The 15,926-nt window shown below is 43.4% G+C and overlaps 1 protein-coding gene across 1 annotated transcript; it reads left to right on the plus strand.

The window, feature by feature from the left end:
- The first annotated feature begins 4,870 nt into the window (after positions 1 to 4,870).
- On the plus strand, positions 4,871 to 12,932 carry LOC148128596 (extracellular calcium-sensing receptor-like). The gene is made up of 4 exons (XM_087948755.1): positions 4,871 to 5,553; positions 5,984 to 6,272; positions 7,242 to 7,339; positions 12,929 to 12,932. The coding sequence occupies exons 1-4, from the start codon at positions 5,339 to 5,341 to the stop codon at positions 12,930 to 12,932; spliced, it is 606 nt and encodes a 201-aa protein (XP_087804881.1). The 5' UTR covers positions 4,871 to 5,338.
- Positions 12,933 to 15,926: the final 2,994 nt, after the last annotated feature.

The following is a 15,926-nucleotide window of genomic DNA, read 5'->3' on the forward strand; positions in this document are numbered from 1 at the left end:
CGTGGGCGCCCAAGCGCAGGGAAGCCTGGAGAAGCCCTTGAGGTGGCTTCTCAAGCAGCCCTGAAACCTCCAGGGAGGAGAGACAGACAAGGTAGGGAGTCCTCCACTTATGACCGCCATGGAGCCCAACACTCATGTTGCCCAGGAAGACAATTGTTAAGTGAGTTTTGACCCACTTTATGACCTTCCTGGCCCTGTTTGCAAAGCGAATCACTGCAGATGTTAAGTGAGCCACACGGTTCTTAGGCACATCTGGCTTCTCCACCGACTTTGCTCGCACGATGGTCGTGAAAGGGGATCACGTGACACCCACCCAGGGACACTGTGCCCATCATAAGTATGAGACAGTTGTCTAAATGTAAATCCTGGGACCCCAGGGAGGCTGCCAGGGCCGCCAGTGTGGAAAGGGGCCCTAAGTCACCCTTTTCAGTGCCACTGTAGTCACCAAATGAAACATTGTAGGTCGAGGACCCTCTGCCCAGGAAAGAGCGAAACCGTCACAGGAGGGAGGGGAAGAGGAGGATTCCCTGATAAGTCCTGGCAGAGCTGCAGGGAAGTTTCTCCTGGCCTCCTCTTCCTCCTCCTCCTTCCACCCAATTCCCCTCCTGCCTCTTTTCCCTCCATCCGTCCATCCGTCCGTCTTCCTCCTCCGCCTCCTGGGAAAGAAATGGCCTGGAAGCCCCTTCGGGGTTCTGAGGAAATGAGCTGGACATTGGGGGTGGGGGCAGAGCACCAGGGTTCAGCCTGACCTCCCTGATTTGGGGGTCTCCTGCCGCCCAGCCATTTCCTGACTTCTGAAAGGGCCAAGAGACTCTCCTCCAGCCTCGGCCCTTCCTTCTGGCCAGGACCAGGAGCTGGTGGGCTTCACACCTGAGGGAAAAGCAGCCCCACCTGCCAGGTGCAAAGCTGGTACACCAGATTCGCATCCTGGCAGAGAGATGCAACCTGGGGATCTCTCCGCCCCATTCATTCCCCCCCCTGCCCTGGGCCCCCATGGGGAAGATCCCACCTGTGCAGTAAGGCCTGAGGGGCCCTCTCCATGGGGCGCCCCACTTCCCAGAGCAGGAGGAGGAAGAAGCACCTGGTTGTGCTAGGGGAAATTGGCAGCAGGGCTCCAGGCTGACTCCCCTCTCCACTGCACCCCACCAGCCCCACCTGGCCTGCAGGTGCCCAGGGCTCACCTGGGAGCTCCACCTGTCCCCCATCTGTGATGTCAGAGCTGCTCTCCCAGCCAATCCCAAGGAAGGCTCCTCCCTCATAGGTGGGCTTTCCGACAGCCTCTGAGCTGCCCTGACCAGATGGGAGGGGCTCCCCTGCCTCCATCTCCCTCAGCCCTCCTCCCTCCCTGCCCTCACTAGGGGAGGTGACGGACTCCTACAGACCCCCTGGCCCCTGCAGGACCCTGCGTGCCCCCTCCTCACAGCAAAGCCCCCTGCCAAACCCTCTCCGATTCCCAGCCCTTTGGAGGCCGCTTGACTGGTAAGGAGGAAGCCAGGCCCAGAGAGGCCCCTCACCTAGGCCAGCTGGGCAGGAGGGTTGTCTGGAAGCCCCAGGAGAAGCTTGGCGCAGAGATCTTGGCAAGGCTGCTCAGAGCGGTTGCCATTGCCTCTTTCCCAGGACTCCGAGAGAGCGGCTGGCCCAGAGCCTCCTAGCTGGCTTGGTGCCCCAGGCAGGACTGGAAATCAGGGCCCCCTGGGATTGAACCCCCACCCCACACAACTGGTGGGATCCCCCAACTCACTGAACCTGGTCTCTTCCCCAGTGGCCGCATTCACACCTACAATTCTTAAACATGGTTTGTTTCGAGGTTGAGCCTATTGGCTGAGGAGTCAGTGGATGATGAGAACTCGGAAGGAGATTCATTCATGGGGAGAAGCTGAACAAGACGAGATACATAGGCAGGCCTCGACTTCCAACCATTCATTTAGTGACTGATCCAAGTTACAACCACACTGAGAAATGGGACTTTTGACCATTTTTCACAATTAATGACCTTTGCAGCATCTAATGCAGAGATCAGAATTGGGGACCCTTTTCTTCTGGCGAGGACCCTGTTCACACAACACACTTGACCAGGCCGGGGTCCTCGCAGCCCCCCTGAGAGAAGCCAGAGTTCCACGTGGAGCCTCCTCAGGGCCTGTGAGAAGCCCTGGATGACCACAGCCCCCACCTCCTCTGGGGTTTCCCTGGGACAAACTCAGAAGTTGGGGTGGGCTCATTCCTGACCCAGGAGGGGCTTCCTCCCCTCTGGGCCTCACCCGGCTTTGGTCAGACATGGCTGGGAACCTCCTGGAGGAGAAGAGAGTCTCATCGCACATCAACCTGGCCCTGAAAAGCCACAGCTTGAACCCGGAGCCACCCAGGATCTGGTCTGCAGGCCCTGAGAGCAGAATCTGAGGGAGGTTCAGGGGAGAACTTCCAAGCGGTGGACCTGGGATACGGGCCTTCCTCTGCTCCTCCCTGCCAGGGTGGGCCTGCCTGTCCCTTCAGTTCCCCCTCCCACTCAGCCCTCCAGTTCCCCTTCTGGACCAAGAAGTCCATATTAATGTCTCCCCAGTGAAGAAACATCGTCCCTGAACAGCGGATGCCAATAAACCAGGAACAAAGGAGTTCCAACAGCACCTTTTTGGGGATAGAAAGTCTCAGCCGCAGAAATTGGGAAGGTCAGAGGGGTCCCCCCCCAAATAGAAGATCCCCATAACAGAGGAAGAGCCACCAGATCTCCAGAAATCCTGTCGCTAGAAATCAGGTTGCACCATCCACCACACTGTGGGCATCACCGCCATCTTTGTAGGGTTTCCCTGTGATAAGATGGGTGGCCAGTAAATTGGATCGATGGATGGATGGATGGATGGATGGGTAGATATTTAGATAGATAGATAGATAGATAGATAGATAGATAGATAGATAGATAGATAGATAGATAGATAGATAGATAGATAGATAGATATGAATGGGTGAGATAGAGATAGAGATAGATATGGATGGATAAAGATAGATAGATAGATAGATAGATAGATAGATAGATAGATAGATAGATAGATAGATAGATAGATAGATAATAGATAGATAGATAGATTTGGATGGATGGGTAGATATAGATAGATGATAGATAGAGATAGATAGAGATATATATGGAGAAATAATAGATAGATAGATAGATAGATAGATAGATAGATAGATAGATAGATAGATAGATAGATAGATACCTTGTTCCTCCAACAATAGGGCCTCCACCAATAGGCCCAGCATGATTTCTAGGCATGAGGTGAAATTAAGCCCCACTCCCAAAATTTAGGCCTATGCGTTTCCCCGCCATTTCTCACATCGTTCATTAGAACTACACGAGGTGAAGAGAAATGGGGGAAGAGGCGAGGTGGAGTGGGGAGAAAACTTGCCTTTAGGAGTGCCCTGCAGGTAGCCTAGGCTAGAATACCCCGATTTACTGAGAGAACATCAGCCGATAGAAGCTCCCGAAGGCAGAGTCCCCAGCCGCTTCAGGACGAGGCATGGCTGCCCGTGTCCTCGCCTTTAGGCAGTGTCTCTCGGGCGATGGAAGCTCCCCAAGGGCAGTCACCAACCACTTTGATCGGCTGATAGAGCGGCCTCCCGGCTAGGGGAATGTGCATGTGCGCTTGCCCCGAGACCGCTTCTACCGGCCGATCGAAGTGGCTGGTGACTGCCCTTGGGGAGCTTCCATCGCCCGAGAGACACTGCCTAATGGTGAGGGGACATGGGCAGCCACGCCTCGCCCTGAAGTGGCTGGGGACTCTGCCTTCAGGAGAGCTTTTGTCAGCCGATAGAAACAGCCTCATTGAAAGGTGCGTGCATATGGGCCCCTCTAGGTGGAGGAGTCACCCCGAAAAGATGGACTAGCCATTTATTCAGGGGTCAAAAATAAATAAATAAGGCCTGGCCTTATTTTGTGAGAAACTATGGTAGGTAGGTAGGTGTAGGTAGGTAGGTAGATCGATAGATCGATAGATGTGGATGGGTAGATATAGATAGATGTTAGATAGATGTTAGATAGAGATAGATATGGATGGATAAATAGATATAGACATAGCTAGATAGCTGGATAGCTAGATAGCTAGATAGATAGCTAGATAGCTAGATAGCTAGATAGCTAGAAAGAAAGAAAGGAAGAAAGAAAGAAAGAAAGAAAGAAAGAAAGAAAGAAAGAAAGAAAGAAAGAAAGAAAGAAAGAAAGGAAGGAAGGAAGGAAGGAAGGAAGGAAGGAAGGAAGGAAGGAAGGAAGGAAGGAAGGAAGGAAGGAAGGAAGGAAGAAACATAGGGATGGATAGATAGCACCTACAGAACTTACAGTCCATTCTTTATTTAAAAAACTAAGAAAAATCAAAATAAATAGAATCTTGGTGTATTATAGGAACATGGTAAGATAACACAGGAATGACAAGAAAATAAAAATAAAAAATTCCATCCATTCTATTATTTTCTCCCTATTTACCCAACGATCTAGTCCACAAGTTGTCACTTTCCTGCTTCTTAATGAGCTTTAATCTCAAAATTAATATTGCTAGAAAAGATGGGAAATGAAATTTCATTGAAGGTACAAGCAATTTTAAAACCGGCTGCAATTAAGATCAATATATGGGATTATGACATAAAACAGAATTCCAAACAGGGTCTACTCTTAACCTTGGGCAGAGTTCAAGGGTGCCGATTGTCATTAGAAGACAGGCAACACTACAGTTAAATGGCATTAACTTAGAAGCGGCACCAAACTCCATAGCTCTGGGTGACCTTCCCAGCAATCTCTGGAGACAAGAGGCCATGTTGAAGGACAGCAGAAGTCAATTCCTGGGTGCTGAATTCTCTTCCCCAGCATCACTTTCTGGACTTGCCCTGACTGGGAGGAAGGACCACAACCACAACAGAACAATGATCCCAGGGGGTGTATGTGTAATTTTTACTAACATGTTTTATTCCAGCCTCTCCTCTGCAGATGGAGCCCGGAAAAAGTTCAGGATCCCAAGAGGAGAAGTTGCTTCTCATTGTAATTATCACCATCTGGGCCTTTGGGACCTGTGATGCTATATCTCCAGTTTTAGACTTCGATGTAGACATGAGATTGAGGCCACATGCAAAGGATCTTATATCAGAAAAGGATAAATTCCTTGCTGAAGCTCTCTGGGACCAAGTTTTGGGACAGGTACAGGCTCTGCTCTTGATTGCACCTTTCTCTCCTTTGCAGATGAAACTGAGTGGTTCTCTGTTTAAATCAGGAAAGCCACTGGCACTTCTCAGAGTCTTTTTATTTTCCAACTGTTCATGTTGTTTGTGTTAGAAACAGGAAGTGGATTGATTAATGCCATGAATGATGGACCTTCTGTTTCTGCTGCTCCTGGTGTCCCCATCAGTCTGTGGGAAGCTGAGAAGGAAATGCCCATTGAGTTTGAAGCACCAGGATGGGTACAATCCATGGAGCTTTTACAGGCCTGGGGACCATCTCATTGGTGTGGTCAAATCTGAAACATATGTGTCGCCAATAATGTGGCCTTTCAACAGCCCTCCTTCCATACCTTCTCCTTCGTAAGTCATGCAGGGTGATGGAGTTGCACTCCCTCCATGTGCAATTCTAACATTCTCCTTCTTTTCTTCGTATTTCACTTATTTTTGTACCTCAGGACCTGTCTAATTTCCTGAATGATTTTGATTTCCATGGCTTCCCTTTTTTGCCTTACTTTGTGGAAGAGAGTAAAATCCAAATGATGCAGTTTTTAAAAAACCTGAATGAAATCCAGGTGATTTTCCTTTCTCAGTTCGTTCATGAGTTCATCACTTGAACCTTTGTTTAAGTAGTGACTGAAACAATTGTAGTTGCCTCTCTCATTTGCATAATTGATCATTGGATTTGGATCAATGTTGGCCTAAGGCTTAGTAGGTTTGTGAAGGATTATATATTTTAAAAACATTTGTTGTTGCTATTGAATATAATAACACGAATATTGTTTTTCAATAGGAAGAGTTCTGCTCTAACAGATACCCTAAAATCAATTTTTGCTATTCAAATGGTCAGCAAGAATTCCCAGCTCCTGCACAATCTCACACTTGGTTACAACATCCACAACAACTATGGAAGCACCTTCCGCACTTCAGATGCCTTGCTGGACATGCTCTCCACTGGAGAATCCAATGTCCCCAACTACGGCTGTGGGAGGAAGGAGAACCTCCTGGCTCTGATTGATGCAGCTGCCAGGGACATCTCCATCCAGATGTCAATGTTTGTAGGCACCTACAAAGTCCCACAGGTTTGTATGTTTTCTCTATGTGGTAAGGTGAGTGGGGTGGTGGGGGTGAACAACAGATCCAATATCTTCATAGAATTCAAGAGCAGCTTTTCAGAATATTAGGGAACATATCAACGATGTTTTAGTCTATTATGTTCATCTTCAAATTGACCATTAAAGGCCTGAAGAGCCATAAGGTCCCTGTAGAGGATATTCTACTGAATATTCTACTATTGAAAAACTATCCAGGTTTTGAGGTCCTCCATTAGCATGTTCATTTTCACATATCAATAATATCTGCCTTATCCAATTGGAATCAAGTTGGCAATAGTCCTGTCTATGTATAAAAAATATTCAGACCAAGAAGAGTATCTTTGGGATGGATAAAAGGAGTTCAGCTCCTGCCCTCATAGATAATTGTTAATTTACACAATTTCTGCTTTGTATAAATTCAGGGTATATAATTATTGGGTTAAAATTAAAGTGATGAAACAGACATATAGTCCCAAAACAGACAAAATTTCAATTAAAGACTTATTGGATTGTACAACTGTCAATTTCTGTTAGCAGTTGTGGTCTCTTAGTCTCTTGTACATCTAGAGAAGAAGCTGAAAAATTGCTTCACAAAGAATTTGGGATATAGAAGCTGAGAAAGAGGTTTTAGTACTCAAAAATAGCATATAATACAGACCTATATCTTAGATCCAGACATTTTATCCAACATCTGCTATTTTGAATATAATTGTTGGAATTGTATGGGTGACATAGAAATTTATATTGCATTTTTATTGTTTTTTTTGTTTAATATGATTTTGCGTTCCATTTTTATAGACAATCTTGTTAATATTCTGTCTTAAATATTTTAAACCGTGACTAAGGAACAAACTATTCTAATATATTCATCAGAACAAAATTGGGTTTGTCAATAAGTAATATTTTGGAGTTGATCTGGACCACTTTATAACACAGCATTCTTCATTACTTTTTCAGATCACTGCTGGATTTCCTTCAGAGGCTCTGAGTAATAAAAGGAGATCCCCTTTTTTCCACCAGATGCTCCCAAAGAAGGATTCCAATACCCAGCAATTGTCCAGCTGCTCCTCCATTTCAGATGGACCCTGATTGGCCTCTTTGCTTCAGACACAGAGAATGGAGATAATTTCATGAGGACTTTCCCTCCGATGCTTGTCAGGAATGGAATTTGTGTGGTTATATCAGAGCGATTCACAACAACTGGACAAACAGCACCCCTCAGGGAGGCCCTCTCTAAGTGGAGACAAATCAACGTCTTTGTCCACTTTATAGAATTTATTTCCATCTGGAACAGAATTGTTCCTTTCCATGAAGCACTTATGCATTTGCCAGGACCCATTGAAGGAAAGTCTGGATCCTCACAAATTTTTAGCGTATCCAATAACGAAGGACAGACTTCTCAAATACATCCATAGTATTTTGAATTTTGGTTATCTGTCAAAAAAAGGCCAACAGATGCTGCCTTTGAACCCCATTTCTTTGTGGAAGATCAGTTTCAAGTTCATTATTTCCGCTGTTCCCTTTCCAAGCACGTCTTTTCTGTCAAAGGCCGCAGAAGATGCACCCAGAAAGCCCCACTGGAGACCCAGGAGAAAAGGAACAGGAAACGGATCATAAATGACCCTGATCGCTACAGTATCATTCAGACTCTGGCCCAGGCTATGAATGCCGCTTATTCCTCCAGATCGAGGAGGGGAAGGAAGAAGGGAGAAAAGAGGTTGGGGGCTCCGAGGCTGCAGCCGTGGCAGGTATGGGGGGTCCCGATAGGGATCCATTAATCTGAGATCCTTTTGGAGAAGGAACCCAAAGGAAGGAGAGGAACATTTCAACCTTCTTGTGCTGCAAAGGTCAAGAGATTTGCACCATCTAATTGCTCCTGTCTGACGCTCCGGAATAACAGGGAGCAGATCTGAAGTTTCTGTCTAGCCTCTGCTGGAATTAATCTCCTTCTGGGTTCAGTTCCAAGTGGGGAAGAAAGACGCTGGAAACATGGTGACTGCTTGGAAGATGGTTCAATGGTGGACAGGAGCACATGCCTTGGTTGAGGAAAGAAGGGCTGAGATGCTGAGAGTGCAACTGTTTGATGCCCTCTGTTGGGATTTGAATTGGAGCTTGTATTCTGATCGGTTGTTAGGCTCCCATGGGGCCATGCAGGGCCAACTCTGTAGGCTGTCCTGAGTCCCAGGCTTGGTTGAGCCTCGCTGGATGATGGTGATGGCTTTGGGCAATTCCTATATAGCTTTACCTGGAGTAGATCTTTGTTATGTAAAATAAACTGGCCTAGGCCAGAGTAATGAATCCATTAGCAAAGGTGGGAGGGGCGGAGTTTCAGCCTCTCTGAGTTTCTACTTTTCTTTTAGGGAAATATATTCTCCCTTTTTAGTATATCCTAAAATATTTCATTTTCCTAGGAGAGGGAGGGTTTTAACTACTCCCAACACCTCTTTCAGTCCTTGGAAGAGTGTTGAATCCTCCCTTATCCAACTGAGAGATTTTGCAAGTTGGAGAAGCTGCTCTCATAATCTCCTCCTTGTCTTCTCTCAAGACTCAGTTTCAGGTTGCAGTCAAGTATGATTTTGAGATTGTTTTCATAAACATGTATTTATTTACAAATAACTCAAGATGGCAAATGTCTCCAACACAGCTTCCTCCTTCATCCAGTCCATTTTTAGTACAGTCAGAGACCAGAATTACAAATAATAATAATAATAATAATGGAGAAAAATAAAAATAAACAACAGTCAAGGGGCAGTTAGAGTCTGCCTAATGCTGAGTCATGTGCGAATATGTGGCAATATAAATGTCCTAAATAAATAAATACATAATTTTGCGTTACGGCAGAACAGAATTTGGCCGCATTCAGAGAAACTCCTCCCTATTGATCTGATAACTGCAGTTGCACATAAAAGAGTTCCGAATTTCCCGGATATTTTATTAGGAGAGGCGTCACAAAGTGAATCCCTGAGTCCTGATAGGAGATGCCGCATAGCAGGCTGTGAACTCACTGGTGGGATTCAAATTATTTTACTACTGGTTCTGTGGGCATGGCTTGAATTTGTGGGCGTGGCTTGGTGGTCACGTGAGCAGATGGGCGTGGCTTTGTGGCCATGTGACTGAGTGGGCTTGGCCAGGGGCCATGTGACTAGCAAACCAAATACAATTGGTCCTCACTTAATGGCTGGTTACATAGCAAGTGTTCTAATTTATGACTGATCTCCCCAGAGCTACTTGTCCTGTTTTTGGAGTTTTGACAACCATAAACACAAACACACAAACACACATGCACACACACACACTCACACACAGACACACACACAGAGCTTTCTAACCCTGCTATTCTTTGATTCTGTAAAGATCTCCTGCTGGAGCAGGGGGTTGGACTAGATGACCTCCGAGATCCCTTGCAGGCCATCCCTAGATTTTTGTGTTGCTTCAAAGAGTCTTCTGAAGCCAGGGTTTGTGTCCTTCCTTCCTCTCCTTTTTTTCTCTCTCTCTCCCTCCCTCCTTCCATGTATTTATCTTTCCATCCATATATCTCATTCACTTTCTCCATTCTCTGTTAGGGTTTGAGGATTAACCCCTAGCAGAGTATTGCAGCAGTAGTCAAGCCAGGCAGCCAAACGAGAGTGGAAGGGCCCCAGAGTATACACACACTGAACACAAACACTTCTTTGTAGTTTAAATAGTTTTTAATCCATTTAGAGTTTAAAGCATTGTCATTCAGTCCATTATGTCATACACAGTATTTCCATCCAGTAAGACTCACTAGTATAGTCCAAGTTAAGAGTCCTTGCAATATCTTTATCAGCCGATAAAGATATCTTCTCCTCCTCCGGTGCCTCTCTCCAGAGGAACAAACGCTGGATATTCAGCAAAACGCTCAAACAGTAGAACAGTAGAATTACGCAGTAAATCAGCAAACAGTAGCAAACAAGAACAGTTCAGTCACAGGCACTCACAGTCAGTAATCACAGTTAGCCGCAGTAAGACACAGTTAGTCGCAGTTAGCTTTCCAGCTTCTAATGCTTCCTTATATTGTAACTTCTAACTGCACCCTTAATCGGCTAATTGCCTGCAGCATTGTGCTTAAAGTGATAAGCACTTAAACCATGATATCTAAGTTTTATATATTTATTCACCCAAACCATATTTGGTATCAATGTTATACCTAACATACTCCCCTTTTGGGTGAAATAAATATATAATACCTTACAATCTAATCCCATATTTTTCACAACTCTCCTGGTGCTTACTGGCACCTTGGGCTTTAGTAAAATTATCAGCTAAATTGTCCTCCGACATACAGTACTCTAGCTGAATCATCTTACTTCTTACAGATTGTCTCACGTTTAGGTATCTTAGATCTGTATGCTTGCTCCTTGTTTTTACTCCAATATTTGTGGCCATTTGAATTGCTGCCTGATTATCTTCATGTATAATTATAGGATAATCTACAGTTATACCTATATCAATTAACATTTGTTTATACATTATTAATTCTGTACATAACAGTGATAAACAGGAGAATTCTGCCTCCATAGTAGACAAACTTATATGCTGTTGTCTTATTGACTTCCAGCCTATTAACGTCTTACCCAGCATTATGGCTGTTCCTGAAGTCGACTTTCTAGTGTCTCTTTCTGATGCAAAGCTAGCATCTGCATAAGCACTCAGGATTAAATCACCCTTTGGTTCTAAATACAATGAATAATTCATTGTCTTTTAAGATATCTTAATATCCTCTTAGCTGCAATCCAGTGTCTTTCACATGGTGCAGAATTGAATCTAGCCAACTGATTCACGCAGTACGATATATCTGGTCTAGACCAATTACTAATATAACTCAAACTACCAATTAAAGATTGATAAATCACCTTATCAAACTCCGGGCTTTGTTCATCAGTGTTGCTAAACTCCTGACTCATTGGAGTCTTAGCTGGCTTACAAAGCTCCATTTTGTAATCTTTTAGCAATTTGCTTATCTTATCTTCCTGAGATATCTTAAAACCTTTCCGTGTTTTCTTTATATTCACACCGAGATACTTCTTTATCTCCCCTAATTGCTTGATCTTTATTCTCTTTCCTAATGATGCTATTATTTTATTAGCTTCATCATTAGTTTCAGTTATCAAAGCAATGTCATCTGTGAATAGTAATAATAATGATACTTTCCCATTTGTCTCTCTCTTAAACAGACATGGATCGGCTAAACCAGCTTTAAATCCTATATTGTCTAGTTCCTTTACAATATACTGGTTCCATTCATAGCCTGATTGTTTAAGACCATAGAGGCTTTTCTTTAACAACCAACAATCATTATTATCCTTATTTTCACTTTTAATACCAACAGGTTTTTCATATAAATAATATGTTTTAATGGGGCGTGCAAGTAAGCAGTTTCCACATCTAGATGGTTAACTATATAGTTTTTACTAGCTGCCCACACTAAAGCTGCCCTCAAGGTTGCTGCCTTAAGACTAGGTGCAAACACCTCATCGTAGTCATTAGCATTCTGCCTAAAACCTTGGGCTACTAACCTTGCCTTATGGATTAAATTACCATCTTTATCTGTTTTTACCTTAAAAATCCATTTGCAGCCAATGGATTTCTTACCTACAGGTAATTTGGCATTCTCATACACTTTCATATCTCTTAATGAATTCAGTTCCTTATTCATTGCTGCATACCATCTTTCTTTTTCCTTAGTAGGATACTTATTAATTTCTTCTACAGAATTAGGAACTTGATTAATCTGGCACACTGTGTTAGCCTGGTACCTATCAGGCGGTCTAGATACACGTGTAGTTCTTCTGGGAATTACAGGGCTTACAGGAGGACTTTGTTGAACTACTTCCTGTTCATCTTTCTCATCCTGTTCAGCTATTGAATCTGTTTCTTCCTTTATGGGCACTATTTCATCCTGTATTTCTCTCTTTACTTTATTTTTAAAGTTACAGGGATAACTAATGGGATTTCTATAGGATTCAATAACTACATCTTTATTGGCATCCTGTTCTAATTTCTCCCATCCTTCATGTTCTAGAAATTGGGCACTAGCACTACATAACACTTTAGATGTGCCTTTCTCCCAAAATCTATATGCCCTATGGTTTGCCTGATAACCAACGAAGAAAAATCTTTTAGCTTCCATCATATTCTGTATAAATTGGTTCTGTGGGGATTGTATCTCTAATATATAAGACCACACCTCTTTTTTTACATTGTGTCAACGATGTGAATAATTTCCCTACTTTTTTTTGTTTCAATATATAATCATGTTGTTTTTTAATATGTACTTCTTGTTGGCAGATTATATCGAACTTTAATTTCTCTAATTTATGAAATACTTTTCTTCTTTTAGTAGCTAAATTAAGTCCATTTATGTAAATTGTAATAAATTTTCTTTCATCCATATTAGGCTTTGTAAGAGGGTTTTATTGCTCTAGTAGATCTTAGTTCTCATTGCTCTCTGGGTACATCACCTACTGCACCATCTTTTTCTTTTTCAATTACTGCAGTACACTCCTCTTGAAATTCGATTAGTGAGTCTTCTTTCCTTGTATCTTCCTTCTTTCCTCTAAGATATTCTAAGTAGAATAGCTCAGCTTTTTCGACTGTGTCAATTGTGTCTCTGTTCCTGCCAGGTGAACAAGAGACCTTCTGGTATCAACCATCTGTAATTTACTCCTCTTTTAAGTAACTCTAGTCAAAAATAAATATTCCCTTCTCATCTCTCTTACTCTTCTTGGTACCTGTTTCAGCACCACAATTTCTTTGTCTTCGTAGTTTAATGTTTTCTCTCTTGCCACATGCAGTATCTGAGTTTTAATAATTTTCTTAGTAAATCTGATGTGAACTTCTCTTGGTAACTCATTTCTCATTGCATATCTTGTATAGACACGGAACACTTCATCCATCCCATCCATCATCATCTCTTTGGTTATCTCTAACACTTCTGCCAATATTTCTGTCATTATTTCAGCAAGGTGTTCACCTTTTTCTTTTTTTACATTTTGAAATCTCAGGTAAAATCCTTATCTATCGATTTTCCATCCTAATGGTCCACTCCTGCCCTTTTCAACTTCATTCAATCGAGTATCAATATCTCCAATTTTATTATCTCTTTGTATATCTTCTTCTTCAATTTTCTTAAATCTGTCCTCATATTTCATAATCATCGGTTGAATATTCTCTATTTTCTCATCTGTCTTTTCAGTTCTTTGCTCAATATTCTTTGTTCTCTTTTCAATCTTCTGGATTCCTTGCATAATCATCTGCAACATCACTTCCTTCTCTTTCTCCTGTTGTAATATTGTCTGTATTGATCGTTGTCCTCCAGATGGTGAAGAGGAGGCTATTGGTATTGAAGAAGCTGGGGCTGTTGTCTTTCTGCTCATCTTGTAATACTTAGCTATAGAAGAGAGAGAGAGAAAAAAAAAGGAAAGAAAAGAGAGCGAAAGCAAGCAGCTGCCACTTCAAAAAATAAAAAGGAGGAGAAAAATCTTAAGGCACTTGTATCCCTTAATCCAATTGGTTCCAATAATATGCAAAAAGAAAAGGGAGGATGTGGAAAAAAGGATAAAAAGGATTTTAAAAAAGAGGATAAGGGGAAGGAGGAAAAAAATAAAAAAATGATAGTCTATGTATTTCTCTTAATAAAAAAGAAGCAAAAGAAAAATTATATTCTAGTTCCTGGGTTAAAGGCTAAAATCCAGACATACAAATCCAACCAGAAGGGAAGTAAAATAAAGAAAATAAGAAATAACAAACAATTCTAACAAAAGTAAAAGACCCTGGAGGTCTTTTGAAGGGTCCTTCAGGGAGTGGCAGGTGGAATGCAGCCTGGAGGGGGCTTCCCTTTCCTTCCCTTCCCTTCCGAAGATGCTCCTGCCTGGAAAGCCTCCCTCCTCCCTGAGCTTGTGGCCTGGCCCTCATTTCTGCCCCACCTCAAGGGGAGACATCTCCTTCAAGGTATTACTGACTTTGCTTCCTTTCTCTAAAGAAATAAATTATTATTATTATTTGTCCTAGTGGAGAAAAAGTTGGTAAGAAATAAAATATTGTCACCTCATTCCTCTCTCCCCCAATGTGATGAGCCAGGGTGTGGCACAAAGGCAACATAGTCAGATAATCAATAAGAGTCCCTTTAATGGCGCCAACATTGCCCCAAATGTCCAGGTTACCTTCTGGCTGGAGAAAAACTCCTCCAGGAACAGCCTTTAACTGCAGGGAATCAAGTCCAAAACATGGTCAACAAAAGCTGTAACTTTAAGTCCAATCAAGCCAAACTGAGGTAATTAGTTTGGCAGGGCAGGATCAAGAATTCCAAACGTGAAGGCAAGGCAAAACTCACATAGCCAGGAACACAGACAAGCAAAGACAACACAGGATAAAGTCACGTTTGCTCCCAGCAGCTGCTGCAGTCAGCATGCATTTCTTTTAATCTCTCTTCCCAGATGTGGCTAATGAAGGGAATCAGGGCCCTTTCCTCCCCTGTAAGCCACGCAACCCATGTTGCTCTCTTCTCCGTTCCTCCCTGCATGCCCTAAGATGAAGAAGGGGTGGGCCTGGGTCTTCCTTTGAACTTCCTCTTCCTTGTTCTACCTCTTTCCTGCTTTGCCCAGCCGTACTTTGCCCTTCCCCAGCCTCCTCTACAGCCAATGGAGCCACACTCCCACCCCGTCAGCCGTTCGTCTTCCTCCTTGGATTCAGACTCTGACAGGGGCATGACACCCACCCTGTTGGAATTTTTTTTAAATCCATTTTTTAAGTCATTTTGTCTTTCAATCAGAAGTCCATCTAAACTTCAGAGCTTCCCCTGGTTGTTTCACTGCACGATCTTCATGGATCCACACTTTGGAATCAGGAAAAGGGATGAGGATGAGGATGAGGATGAGGATGATTATTATTATTACAGTATACACAGCAAATGAGATAACCATGCTGGGTTTCACATCACAAATCACTAGTTGAACATTTCCCAAGTTGTTAGGACTGCATGATGTATCGGAGGATTATGCAAACAGATCCCAGTAAGGTGGCCTTCTGCAGCTGACTTATTATTATTATTATTATTATTATTATTATTATTATTATTATTATTATTCACCTGCTGCAACTTGTTGATGACCATTTTTGGGATTTGTTTACGTCTGATGCAGCTGTTGGTTTGAGACGTCCCCCTCTTGCCTCCCCCATTGGGAGGGGGATCTTGACTCCCCTCCTCAAAATAACCAAATGTGCCTCAGAGCCAGAAAAGTGTAGAGGAGACCCAGCCTGAGTCCTGGGGGTGGGTTGGCTCTCAGGAAGGGACCCTGACCCCATTGAGGGTCTCCATCTGCAGGGAGCCCTTTCAGGAGGGCAGGAAACCTGGGCATGAACTAGCCAGGATTGCTTGTTCTTTCATCACCACATCTCAGCCTTGTTTTCTTTCAGCAAGAAAAGTACATCCCCCCCCAATTAATTTTCAAACTTTTAGCTGAGTTCTTGTTCACAGGATCATTCCCAGATGTCCAAAGGAGCCGTGGCAGGTGTCCCTCTTCCCCCTATAATTAAGAGAAAATCTGGGATTTATTTCTTCCTCCCTCTTGGCTCCCCAGGGAGTTTTCCAGCTGCCACCTTGGAAACCAGTCCAGTGAATGG

Source organism: Notechis scutatus, unplaced genomic scaffold, assembly GCF_049901735.1.
Source record: "Notechis scutatus isolate UNSWTSFEM ecotype Mainland unplaced genomic scaffold, rNotScu1.2 NSCUSCF124, whole genome shotgun sequence".
In the NCBI taxonomy this organism is placed as follows: domain Eukaryota; kingdom Metazoa; phylum Chordata; class Lepidosauria; order Squamata; family Elapidae; genus Notechis; species Notechis scutatus.